The 12,819-nt window shown below is 36.4% G+C and overlaps 2 protein-coding genes across 2 annotated transcripts; both read right to left on the bottom strand.

The window, feature by feature from the left end:
- Window positions 1-699: 699 nt before the first annotated feature.
- Window positions 700-6,805, bottom strand: rab25b (RAB25, member RAS oncogene family b). Its single transcript, XM_062985294.1, has 5 exons — window positions 6,554-6,805; window positions 3,043-3,238; window positions 2,182-2,375; window positions 1,996-2,076; window positions 700-1,207 (listed from the first exon to the last, which is right to left on the bottom strand). Exons 1-5 carry the CDS (start codon window positions 6,588-6,590, stop codon window positions 1,080-1,082), a joined length of 636 nt encoding a protein of 211 aa, XP_062841364.1. The 5' UTR covers window positions 6,591-6,805; the 3' UTR covers window positions 700-1,079.
- A 1,511-nt stretch (window positions 6,806-8,316) lies between these two features.
- lamtor2 (late endosomal/lysosomal adaptor, MAPK and MTOR activator 2) lies at window positions 8,317-11,937 on the bottom strand. The gene is made up of 4 exons (XM_062985492.1): window positions 11,780-11,937; window positions 10,000-10,162; window positions 9,676-9,765; window positions 8,317-9,581 (listed from the first exon to the last, which is right to left on the bottom strand). Exons 1-4 carry the CDS (start codon window positions 11,845-11,847, stop codon window positions 9,525-9,527), a joined length of 378 nt encoding a protein of 125 aa, XP_062841562.1. The 5' UTR covers window positions 11,848-11,937; the 3' UTR covers window positions 8,317-9,524.
- Between the last annotated feature and the right edge of the window lie 882 nt (window positions 11,938-12,819).

Raw genomic sequence — 12,819 nt, forward strand, 5'->3', positions numbered from 1 at the left:
AACCGCTAAGCTACAACTGCCCTGCCTTTTAAGGACAGGACAGACAAAAAGAAAAGGAAGTAAAGGAATTTAAATATTATAGAATATTCCCTAAACTTCCCAAATTGTGCGCTAACCAGTAAAAGAGTGATCTCCTACACCCAGCAGTTCACAACTTTCTATAAGGAAGAGGGAAGTGCTCGACGGTTAATCAGAAGTTAGCATTTCTTATAATTCTCCATCTATAAAAGTGAAGTCATTGTTTCGAACTATAAAACCTGACATTCTTGAATCTGTTTAGATTTACCTGTTCTTATCATCCAAAACTCTTAAAGAACATCCTGAAGTTCTGAAGTGCCACATTGCTGGGTAGGTATGACCTAATCCAGCACAATCAACAAAAAGTCTGAATCTGATGATGAAGAAACTGACTCGTGTATATACAGTGGAAAGCGGCATGGGGAAAATTGGTAAATTAGGTTTTTATCACTAGTTGGTTCAGAGTTTTATCCACAATCATGTATAAGTTATATTCTGAAGTTTATGTGAGTGTGAGGGTAGCAGAAAGAAACCTTAATACAGTACAGTATTTTGAAACCAGTGTTTTAATGAGATAAACATTTAATACACATGACTGTAAATTTAATATGCAAACAATCAGTTTATTTTTTATTCAGTAAATTCTTAATTTAACAGTGTAAAATGTAAAACTTAGTTCAGTTGAAAATAGTGTTTTAAGGTTTTTACCACTTTTAGTGTAACATTGTTAATAAACAGTATCAAGTCCTATAAAATGATTAAAAGGAAATGTACCATTACATAAATAACATTTTTCAGAAGTTCATAATTTCAAATTGCAAGATGCAAGAGATTGTTTAGAGAGAAAAAAACATTTAAACAGAAATTAAAACTAAAACATGCACAAGAATACTTTCTCATGATAGTTGCATACTAGCCACACAGTGTAAGAAATACCTATGGCCCATGTCAGTCAACAAGCAGTGGTTCTTTGGATATTAAAAATGATTGCTTATGTTCCTCCAAGCACGATGCAGGGGAAGAGAAGTGATGCTCTTGAGTCCTCACATGTGTTTGCTTTCTTACAAATTCTTACAACATGGCTTTCTCTCCTCCTCAGTGTCAGCTGGTATAGCAGTGGGATTGGAAAGAGACACAGCATTGACTGACCCACGGGTTACTTCTTTGCTGCTAACTTTCTTGTGGATTTCTGCAAGAAATAAAAGTAGAAATCTCAGTCCATCACGGTGCATCCTTCATACTGCTCTAACCATCACCAAAAAAAATAAACTGTAACATTGTAAAGACTAAATCTCACCAATCAGAGTGTATACTATCTAAATAACATCACACAGCAACCAAATCACACAATTTAACAATCAACTGAACTTATTTTACAGAAATGAAAATTTATACTTCTGTTTTAATTTTTCCCTGGAACATCCTCAATACTTTGTGGCATTAATTATTACATTCTGGTCCATGTTTATATGACTGAATTATGTAATTGGTGCATATTTGTCAGCTACACAGTCACGCTGTGAATCACATGTCAACGCTGATCTTTTGGATTCAGAGCTATTAAATGGGGAGGCCATTGGTGTACATTTAATTTATTGTTGTGTTCATTGAACCAGTTTTAGAATGTGCATTGTGACATGGTGTATTTACATTAGCAGCAAAAATAATATAGTAAATGTTTATACTACTTCTGACCCCACGTTTGAAGTATTTTGAGATGCTGTTCTCCCCACGGTGGTTGTAAAGAATAGTTATTTGGGTTACTGTTGGCTTCCATTTAATAGAAAGAACCATTTCCTATGATTCGAATAGGTGTACAGGTGTTCATAATAAAGTAGCTATAAAAAATATACATTCTCCAACATAAAACAACAACATTAGAAGCATGTTCTCTAGTTTTGTTGTTTAATTTTGAGAAAGTCTACATAAAAATAAGCAGAAATATGAGCTGTTGTATTGACAGTATACAGAACATACCCATGAGGACGTTGTTGAATGCTGCCTCAACATTTGTTGATTCCAGGGCTGAAGTTTCCATGAACAGCAACCCGTTCTTTTCTAAAAAAAAGTTGGTAACAGCAATAAATACAAGTAGTGGTTAGTTTTGTTTCGATTTATTTTAAATATTTGGAAAACACGTAACAGTACATTTTAGTTACGTACCTGCAAAGCTTTTTGCATCCTCTGTCGGCACAGCTCGCTCAGATGCTAAGTCTGATTTGTTGCCGACCAGCATGACCACAATGTGTGGGTCGGCATGGTCGTAAAGCTCTTTTAGCCAGCGCTCGGCACTCTGGTAGGTCATGTGCTTTGAAATGTCATAAACTAGCAGTGCTCCAACTGCACCCCTGTAATAACTAAAAATGAAATACAGGTCAAAAATGAAATTGTTTCACAAACTGACCACCAGCGTCACCTAGATGGGCACATTTTTCAGTCTCTCTTTTGTCCCAACACACCTCTATCAGTTATTCTGTTCTTGTTTGTTTTAGGTGTGCTAATAGTTGGGGGGAGGAACAGATTTGGGAAACATTGGAAAAGAGTTTTGTCACCCTGACTTGACATGGATGGCAAAATTAGGGGGAAAAAAGGACTTCTTCAATTGAAAGGAAAAGCTTTAATTGTGGAAAGAATAAGAGCAGGCGCTTTCTTCGGATAGGGGTTATGGTGAGGGCCTCACATGATCACTCATAGAGAAAATTTAGAGTAGCTAATTCATCTACTGTCAGATCTGGAGGAGAGGTTTGAATCAGCACCTTGCAGTTATTGAACTCCTATTGTGCCACCATGTTGCTCCCATAACTGGATTATGACCTAATAGTGAGTTAAAAGTTAAGTAACCTTCAGGATTATTGTTTTATAAGGCCATTATGGTTGGCTGCTCTTTTTAGTCTAAGTAAAAAGACAATATGTTACTGTTAGCTTATTCTGTACTTTTCATAGAAAAAAACCCAATTCATTTACTGACTATAAAGGTAAAAAAGTCCTTCAATTAAATGGTTGTACAGCAATGATGCAACTTACGCCGAGGTTATGGCTCGATACCGTTCCAGTCCGGCCGTGTCCCAAATCTGGGCTTTAATAGTGAGGCCATTCAGCTGCATGGTTCTTGTACTGAACTCAACACCAATGGTCGTCCTGCTGTCATGATTGAACTCATTCTTGGTGAAGCGTGAAAGCAAGTTGCTCTTGCCAACACCTGATTCCCCAATCAGAACCACTGGTAAGCAAACAGAGAAAGCCGTTTAAGAAATGGTACAGGCCTGTACATGTGTTATTTAGCAATGTGACTGGTCAAACGTTGGTTAACATTGGATTAGACTGGGCTTAAACATTGTTGTTTTGAAGTGGGTGGAATATATTGAGTCATTTAAGATGTTAGTAAGACGGAAACGTTTGATACACCTGTTATTAAATCCCTCCTGTAATGACTTGGAATGTTGCAGGTATGTCTAAGCAAGCTAGAGATCGTTAAATGTTTCATCACTAAAAACCATTACATCTATAAACTTTCAGTAAATCCTTCTGTAAAACAAACAGCTCTGCTGGAAATGTTGGGGCATTCTGTATAATGCAGTAAAACAAGAACCTATAATGTGTTCATGCTCTTAAAACTTTAACTAACTAAGGGCAGTTGTAGTCTAGCGGTTAAGGTACTGGACTAGTGATCAGAAGTTCACTGGTTCAAGCCCCACCATTGCCAGGTTGCAGCTGTTGGGCCCTTGAGCAAGGCCCTTAACCCTCAATTGCTCACACTGTATACTGTCACTACTGTAAGTCACTTTGGATAAAGACATCTGCTAAATGCCGTAAATGTAAATGTAAAAACTAACAAAAGAACAAATAAAATACTTTTAATGTTGTTCCTGACAAGCTTGATTATTTTTTGTAAAGATTAAAACATTTGAATTTAATGGCTGCAACACAATTTAAAACAGTTGGGATGAGCAAAATAAAGGGCAAAAGTATTAAATATTATTAAATATTCAGCGTTTTGAAACATTCCACAATAAGCAGGTGAATTGGTAACATGTGAGGGTATCAAGGAGGATTGATCAAAAAGATCGGTTGTGGCTCACCACTTAATGCAAGATTTTAAATAATTTAGGTTTTTTACTATCTACCATACTTAATATTAATACAATTTTCCATGTAGGGCTGGAAAGAACTGTTGAATGTGCTCGACCATCAAACCCTCAGACAGCACTACAAGTCTCCTGAAAGAGTTCTTCTTACAGTTTTTAACTCTCTGAGAGCTGTACATTTTAGATGGCGGTAAACCCTGCATGAAGTGCCTTTGGGCATTCCAGATCCCTTCATTCTGCAGACACATTTTTGGAAATCTTTGCGTTTTATATAAAAAAATTATAATTTTACAATTTTAGCTTTGTGTACTAACAGATTGTATAAATTTTTCTTCATGTCGTCAATGTTTTTTGCTTTTAAATAACTCACTTAAGCCAAAGTTTAGTAGCAAATTGTGACACAGGGAGTGGCTGCTCAAGGTCTATATTTGTTATTCTTGCAATGTGCTTCATCCATTTACAGACTAATGATTTATTGTTCAAACCATTAAAAGCTTGATGTCCTATTTTGGGCTTGGCCCATTTTTCACACATACTGTACATACTTACAAACTGTTAGGTATGCCAAGTTTGAGTCATCACGAACATACTATTAATCTAAGATTAGAAAATGTCAGGAAATATAAGGGATTTACAAGGTTTTTAAGTCACTGGTCATTGCTTTAGTGGACTGTTTTAAAGCATTGGCTGTACAAATGAAGACAGGAGGTAAAACTCCTTTACTCAGTAACCTGTCTTGTGCAAACAACACTCCTGTTACTATGGCAAATTAAAGTTGTGACCTTGAGGCATTTCATGTAGCCGCTGTTTACGTTGTAGTGAAAAACAAATCCGTCAGTGAAAAGAACAATCCTACACTGATCCTAACTGGCTCGTTTTAATGTGTTAAACAATAAATCATTAATCATTAGTGTAACTGAATGAAACACATTGCAAGAATAACAAATACAGACCTTGAGCAGCCACTCCCTGTGCCACAATTTACTACTAAACTTTTGCTTAAGTGAACTGTTTAAAAAACGCTGAAGACATGAAAGGGAATTTATACAATCTGCTAGGCCACAAAGCTAAAATAGTAAAATGATTAGTTTTACATAACATTACAGCAAAACTGAAGAACTGTTCAGGAAAAAAATCAACTTCACTTAACAACACTCTTCATAAGGTATTGAAACTACAAAGCTGAAGTTGTTAGTCAATCAGGAAAGCTTGTGCAACTTAAAGCCAAAAACCTGACCAATTTGGTGGGGAAACCAGTGTTTATGCAGTGCGGAGCGTTTTGCTGGCACTGTCTGACTGATCATTTAATCAAAACAATAAATAATCTATTCTGATGGTAGTGGTCACTGCATTGATGATACTGCCCCCATCCACAGAGCAAAAAATGGTCAGCGAGTGTGTTTATGAGTATAAATAATGCAAAACATATGCTATATCCTTCAGAGTCATTCATTTTCATGTAATTTTTATCAACTGTTTAATGCTGGTCAGGGTCATAATGGGTCCAGCACCACCAGAAAACACTGGCCAGTTTATTCCAGGATTTCAGATGCATACTGTCTTCAGCTGTTTGGGTGTCTTTTGCTGAATTGTATGAGAGACGGCATATTTTATGATCAACACACTGTAAGTGCATGTGATGTTTACTGACACAACACAAATCATCAGCCTGAACATAAACACACACTATTCTAAGGCGTACCACTGCTGCACATTTGACATTTAGCTTTATTTAGGTTTATGAGAGAACGTCAAATCAAGTTAGTATCAAATTAACCAATAACCTGAGCTTTGAAATAAGTAAAGTAACATAAATGTTTAGCATGAGCTTTGAATACATTGATTAGCTGTGCAACATACTGTTGTGTATTTTATTGATAACACTGTGCCATGGCGTTTTATAAACTATATTAAGCAATGCCATTACTTAACAAGTTCACACAGCAAGTTGAAACAAGCATGTGATGACATGCAAACTTATCTGGAGGCCATAACCTATCTTACTTCTAGCCTTTTAGCTACAGTATGTAAATAGGCAAACATATGTCTCGGCTTATTGGTCTCTTTGGGGTCATTTGTTCTACATAATTTTGGCAGAACATGCATGTAAGTCTACTACACACTGGAGGAACAGAACAATGACAAAGCAATGTAAAGCACATCACTGCAAAGCATGTTGATCAGCTTTAAAAAATAACTGACATGATATAACTGACACACTGTTTACTTGGCTGCAACAACCTATTCACTGCTTAACTTGACTGATATAGTTTGCTATAAATTTGTATTTGCACAGACTGTATTTAAGATTTTTTTTCTGTTGTTAAGAGAAAACTTTAATGCAAGATTCCATTTCCAAAAATAGCACAGTATCCTTTTTCTAATCTATAAAAAGACAATGTAATAATGATTAAAAAAAAAAACTAAACAAAACCAAACCCATGACGCACCTTTAAAGACAAAGTTGTAGGCCTCGTCTGACCCCATTCTCAGTCCTCACATGAGTTCCTCTTTCTCAAAGTCTGGATGAGTGCATGAGTCAGGATCTCAGTGTGTGAGGGAGGAAGACAAAACAGTGATGACAAATCACACCCTGCTAGCACTGCCAGCTGTAGAACAAAAAAAAGCAACAAAAGAACTAGGAAGGGTTCTGCTAGCCTTGTGTTTAGGTGAGACGTTTACTTGTGAGTATGAGGAAGTAACCGTGATGTTTAGCTTGGCATTTCCGCTGAAGTGGACTCGCTCAGGGGTTGGAGATGGGGTGTGACTGAACCATAAGCAGGTTAAACCGGTAGGGTGAGCACAGGTGCAGTCATACGAAACTGTCTCCATTGCTACACCTGCTCGGCCAATGATGACACAGGGTGTTTCTAACACCGCCTGCTTTTCTGGGAGAACCAATCCATGATCTGGTTTTTAAAACAGGAAGGCTATGGCATGGTTGCCTACATCTGTCACTATAATCTAATTACTGAAATAAATGCCAAAATACAAGTTACTCTGATACTAAGTTGCAGTACTATTTTAGTGTCATGTTTTCCAGTGTACTATGCAGACCTCAATAAATCTGATGTGTTTTAGGCACATAAGATAACACATTAACAGTTGTATAAATAAATAAATACTATTTTATTCAATTTATATATTTCAATTCTGTGGCAACAGGTTGGGGAAAACTGTTCCCTGAAGTGAAGTCCATTCATTTACATTTACATTTTCAGCATACGCCTTTATCCAAAGTGACTTACATTACAGTATACAGTCTGAGCAACTGAGGGTTAAGGGCCTTGCTCAAGGGCCCAACAGCAGCAACCTAGTAGTGGTGTGGCTTGAACCAGCAACCTTTGGATTACTAGTCCTGTGCCTTAACCACTAGGCTATGGCATTCAGACATGGTATGATGAATATGATGTGAAAGACCTACAGTGGCATGAACAGAGCCCTTACCTCAACCTGATGAATTAGAATACTGATTGCCAGCCAGGTTTTGGCCAACATTAGTGCCTGACATCACAATCGCTCTTTTGACTGAATGAGCACAAATTCCTACAAACCTATTCTAAAATCTTGCTAAAATCCAATACTTTAGAGACATACTTTTTCTCATTGTATGAATATTTACTTTCCGGTCATATTTGAATTCTGATTACATAGAATTCTAGCCTTTGTATCAATGTTTAAAACCCCATATCTTAAAAAACTGGGCATCTGGATAAAACCTCCAGAGACAGTGTGAATATACCAAGCTCTGCACAGACAGCGAGAGTGCTATAGGTTTAAACCCAGGTCCACAGGACCTTACTGTTGTGCAAAAACCACATTAAATGCTACTTCACTGACAATCATAAAAATGTAAATCTGAAGAATAAAAGTAACTTAAATGTTTACAAACCTGGGTTTCATTATACCACTGAGCAGCACCACAGCACAGCAGTGACACTGACATGATAATGGTACAGCAATTTGTGTGATGCAAGGATAACTTTATCTGAGGGGTTTTGGTTTAATAGTAAAAGCTTGACACAAACACCAATTTTGAGAAGTAAAAACTTACTGTTAAGACATTAAGTCTTGTGAAATTGTTTGTCACTTAGTGATGTAATGCATGTATCCACATTTATTTCCTGTTAACCACAAGCAAATAATGTGAGTAAATGGATATGTGCTGTTTGGAAACAAATTTAAATGCAAAAACAGAAGCAACACGGTCATGTACAAAAAAGCTGATTTATTTGTTTTAACAAATATTGAATCTTGTTATTGGTCATAAAGTCATTAGTTTTGAAACACAAACACAGAAAACATTAGATGTGAGTTCTGGTGGGAGTTTAAAAAGTATTCCACCACTTGTTTTGTAATTTTATATACATTTAATGCATTTATTTACCTTTAATATTTTTTAGAAACAAACTTTGGATTATTTGGACCTTGGATTGTTTGTATGTTTGGGGTTGTCTTGTAAAAAAAACGTCCAGATTTAGTTTCTTGCAGGATGACATAAAATTATTTTTTAACATGTCTCTGTAAATTTACCCCCTTCATGTTTCTGTTGATGATGTGTAACGATGCAGTACAATATACAAAAACAGCCCTATATCAGAATTCTCTCATCTCCACCTTTCACAGTGGGTTTGGTGTTTATAGGATTACATGCACAACAATTATTTCTTCAAACACGACAGGCTGAACTATTTACAACAATTTCTATTTTTCAGTAATCTGATCGGTCATGTTCTTATCTAAATGATTTTATCTGTGCATAACTGAGCTTTTTTAACTGACCTACTAAACTATGCCGTTTTTAAATGACTGCTGGCTACTAATTCACATTCCTTGTCATAAATCTGAAAGCATCTTGTAGTTCTAGGAATTGTCCACCTGCAAATTTCTACATTCGTTGAATTAACAAATGTTTAAGGTGATTGCTTTTGTAATCATCAAAATACATTCATATGCACATAGGGTATATTAAATAACAAAAATAAAAGTGGTTCAATACTTCTCTCACCCACTGTACATACTATGAGGGTTCTTCAAGATGTTTCCGCACTTTTTTTTTTAACTCTATTCATTCAGAATAACAAATGACATCACTTTTCTACATCGTCACCTTCCGATGCATTTTTCCCAGCATTGTACCAACTTTTTAATGCCATCAGCAAAACATGTTTCTGGTTGAGCGCATAGCCACTGATGCAGCGCTGCTTTCACATCATCACATGAAAATCTTCTTCCCCTTACAGCTTCTTTTAGCATCCAAAAAGGTGGAAATCAGATGGCGCTAAACTTCTTGAAGATTTTCTAGCGCTTTAATTAGTTATGAGCATATAAAGGGAAAGAAATCAAATAAATAAAACCTGAAATAAATTGACAAAATATGAGCCAACAATCACAGGAACAAAGCTATTTTAAATGAGATTTCTATGATGCTGCCACTTGTGTTAATGGTTCCTGGAGATAGTCCACTAGAGCCTCAGCCTGGGGGGAAAAACACACAGGAAAAGGTTTTAGCTGAATTTAAACTTGCTGTCATTAACAGATTAAAGTAAAACATTTACACATAGCCTCTTACCTTGGCTTTAAGCATCCCAAACCCCACAGTCTCCTTTGCGTACATGCACAGCAATAAGTTTGCGACCCGAGTAATAGCCACTCTGCCTTCCTGTAATCACAGCAATTTTGTTTGTTTTTGTCTTAAGCTATTATGGTCTCAGTGTTGAAGCACAGTAAAAATGCATGGATTTACATTTTATTGCAAATGGTATTGCATTATTTCTCAAGGTGGAGGCAATGCTGAAACCCACTTTTGTTGTGAATCAGTAACTATTATTGGATCTATTTATGAAAAAGTGTGACATTTGAAAAATGTATCTGCCAGGCAAACTTCCACTCTTACCATGCAGTCCATTAAAATAAATTTCAGTTTGTCTTCATTGAAAGCCTGGTGTCCATTTTTGTCATAGGCAGCCCAAATGTTGCTTGCAATTGCTGCAGTTACTCGAGCATCTGTGTCTCCATAACCTGAATATGCCAGGAGTGAACCTTCATTATTTAGCAATCTAAACGAACAAGGGGAAACAAAATCAGAAAAATATATTTGGTTAGATGAACACACAGATTTGTCACCAATAACCAACAAAGAAGCATTCTTTGATTAATGATGTCTGTTAGAAATGTAATTTAAATTTATTTCCAACAGCTAACTCTTGATTGTGATTGAAAGAAAAGCAACAGATCTATTCAAAGAGAGAATGAGTGCTGATTTGAAATGCACCCTCACCCACCCTCAGGGCACAGCACCGGCTCGGTTTACAGAAATAATTAGAGATTCGAACCCTAACAGAAAAACTTTATTATGCATTTATATTATTTGAATAATGAACAACAAATGGATTATGGATTTTGGCTGTTGATCGCTGCAAAGGTGGCACGGTGGCTCTGTGGGTCGCCTCACAGCAAGAAGGACCTGGATTCGATCCTCAGGTGGGGCGGCCCAGGTCCTTTCTGTGTGGAGTTTGCATGTTCTCCCCACGTCTGTGCAGGTTTCCTCCGGGAGCTCCGGTTTCCTCCCACAGTCAAAAAACATGCAAGTAAGGTTTGTTTGTTTATTAGGATTTTAACATCATGTTTTACACTTTGGTTACATTTATGACAGGAACGGTAGTTACTCATCACACAAGGTTCATCAGTTCACAAGGTTATATCAAACAGTCATGGACAATTTTGTATCTCCAATTCACCTCACTTGCATGTCTTTGGACTGTGGGAGCACCCGGAGTAAACCTGTGCAGACACGAGGAGAACATGCAAACTCCACACAGAAAGGACCCGGACCGCCCCACCTGGGGATCGAACCCAGGACCTTCTTGCTGTGAGGCGACAGTGCTACACATTAAACTTGTGAACTGATGAATATTGTGTAACCAGTGACTAACGTTTCTGTCATGAATGTAACCAAAAGTGTGTAAACAAGACGTTAAAATCCTAATAAATAAATCAATTAATCGCTGCACAGGCAGATCTTAAGTAAATTTTTAACAAAATAATTTGAATATTGTGCATTACATCCCAGTAGCTGAACTCTTCCCTACAGGCTTACTATTCCTACACTGATAAAGTCAGAATGACTGCATCTCTATTTTTTGATTAACGTGTTTAATTAGCTCTTAAAAATAAACATAAATTAAATTATACATTCTGAATACTGAGCTAGTTCTGCATGGTGTTTATCCAACTGTTCTACATGAATGCCACGCTGTTTATTAACAAATTAAGCATGTGTGGATTGCTGATATGAAACTCTTGTACTGTGTTTTATATTTTAACTATAAACTTGTCCGTTATTGGTTAAAATCAGTTAAAATAAGTTGGCAAACTTAGTGTGGCTATTTTGGATGTTATTTTACACTAACACAAACACTGTGACTGTAATATTTTATTAATATCTTGCGTTTAGGTTTTCTGAACTTATTATAACGGGTTTGAAAAATACAGTACATAACACGTAAAAGTGCACATAATTACACTTAATTAAGTTAATTCTAACCAGGTTAAGAAAACAAAAAGACGATTAAACTAACTGAACTGTGGATATTTAAACTGCCATTTAGCCGAATGGCTAACTTGTTAGCAATCTAGCCAAAACGTTTATAGTAGTATAAGTAAACCATACTCACAATGTGCTCTGTACTCCGTTTGTGTTTGCCTGACTGAGAACCTGTGTTAATGCTTTTGGACGTAACATGATAATTCTTGTGAGTTTTTATTTAAATAAATGCTAAAACTGCTCCAAATGTTTGCTATTTTTGTAGCTAACGCTAAGACATCAGCTGACACCAACATCCGGAAGCGTCTCAAACAAAATGGGAATTGTAGTTTTTACAATCTCAAAACTACAGTAGCTGTAAAAACTAATAAATTATCTTTGCTCGTTATATTTACATTTTCTTTACATAAATTGTGGATCCACACCTCACTATGAACACATCAGTATCCTTAAAATAGCACCAGCAATATATTCTACTTAAAATTCTACGTAGACTATAATAAAATATAATATACCGCCTTTATTTGTCATATATACATATACAGGTGTACAGTATAACGAAATTCTTGCTTCGCATATCCAAGCTTGTTTGTAAGCTGGTCAGCCATTTTACAGCACCACTGGAGCAGAGATGGTTAAGGGCCTTGTTTAAGGGCCCAACACCGGCTGCAAGGCAGAGCTAGGGTTTGAAGTCTCAGCCTGTCAGTTGATAGCCCAAAGCTCTACCCACTAGGCTACCACTGTCCAACAGAAGTTCCCTGACCGGGAATCGAACCCAGACTGCAGCAGTGAGACGGCCTCTACAACTAAGAATGCCTCTCTTCCTTTAAAGTAAAGTTATATTAAAAATTACTGGCTTAATTTATGTTTTTCTTTTTAAAACAAATGGTGCATTGTAATATTCAACAGCAATGTTATATTAGTAATCTTAGCTTTTATTAAATGTGAAAACTGTTTAAATTTTGTTAGTGTTGTATGTCTGATTTGGCAGTTTGGTGGTGTTATTATTTAATATTTATCGGGATTTTAACGTTATGTTTTATGCTCTTTGGTTACATTCGTGACAGAAATGGTACTCATAACACAAGATTCATCAGTTCACAAATTAAATATCAAACAGTCATGGACAATTTTATATCTCCAATTACCCTCACTTGCACGTCTTGGGAC

The sequence above is a fragment of the Trichomycterus rosablanca genome, chromosome 23 (assembly GCF_030014385.1).
Source record: "Trichomycterus rosablanca isolate fTriRos1 chromosome 23, fTriRos1.hap1, whole genome shotgun sequence".
Classification (NCBI taxonomy): Eukaryota; Metazoa; Chordata; class Actinopteri; order Siluriformes; family Trichomycteridae; genus Trichomycterus; species Trichomycterus rosablanca.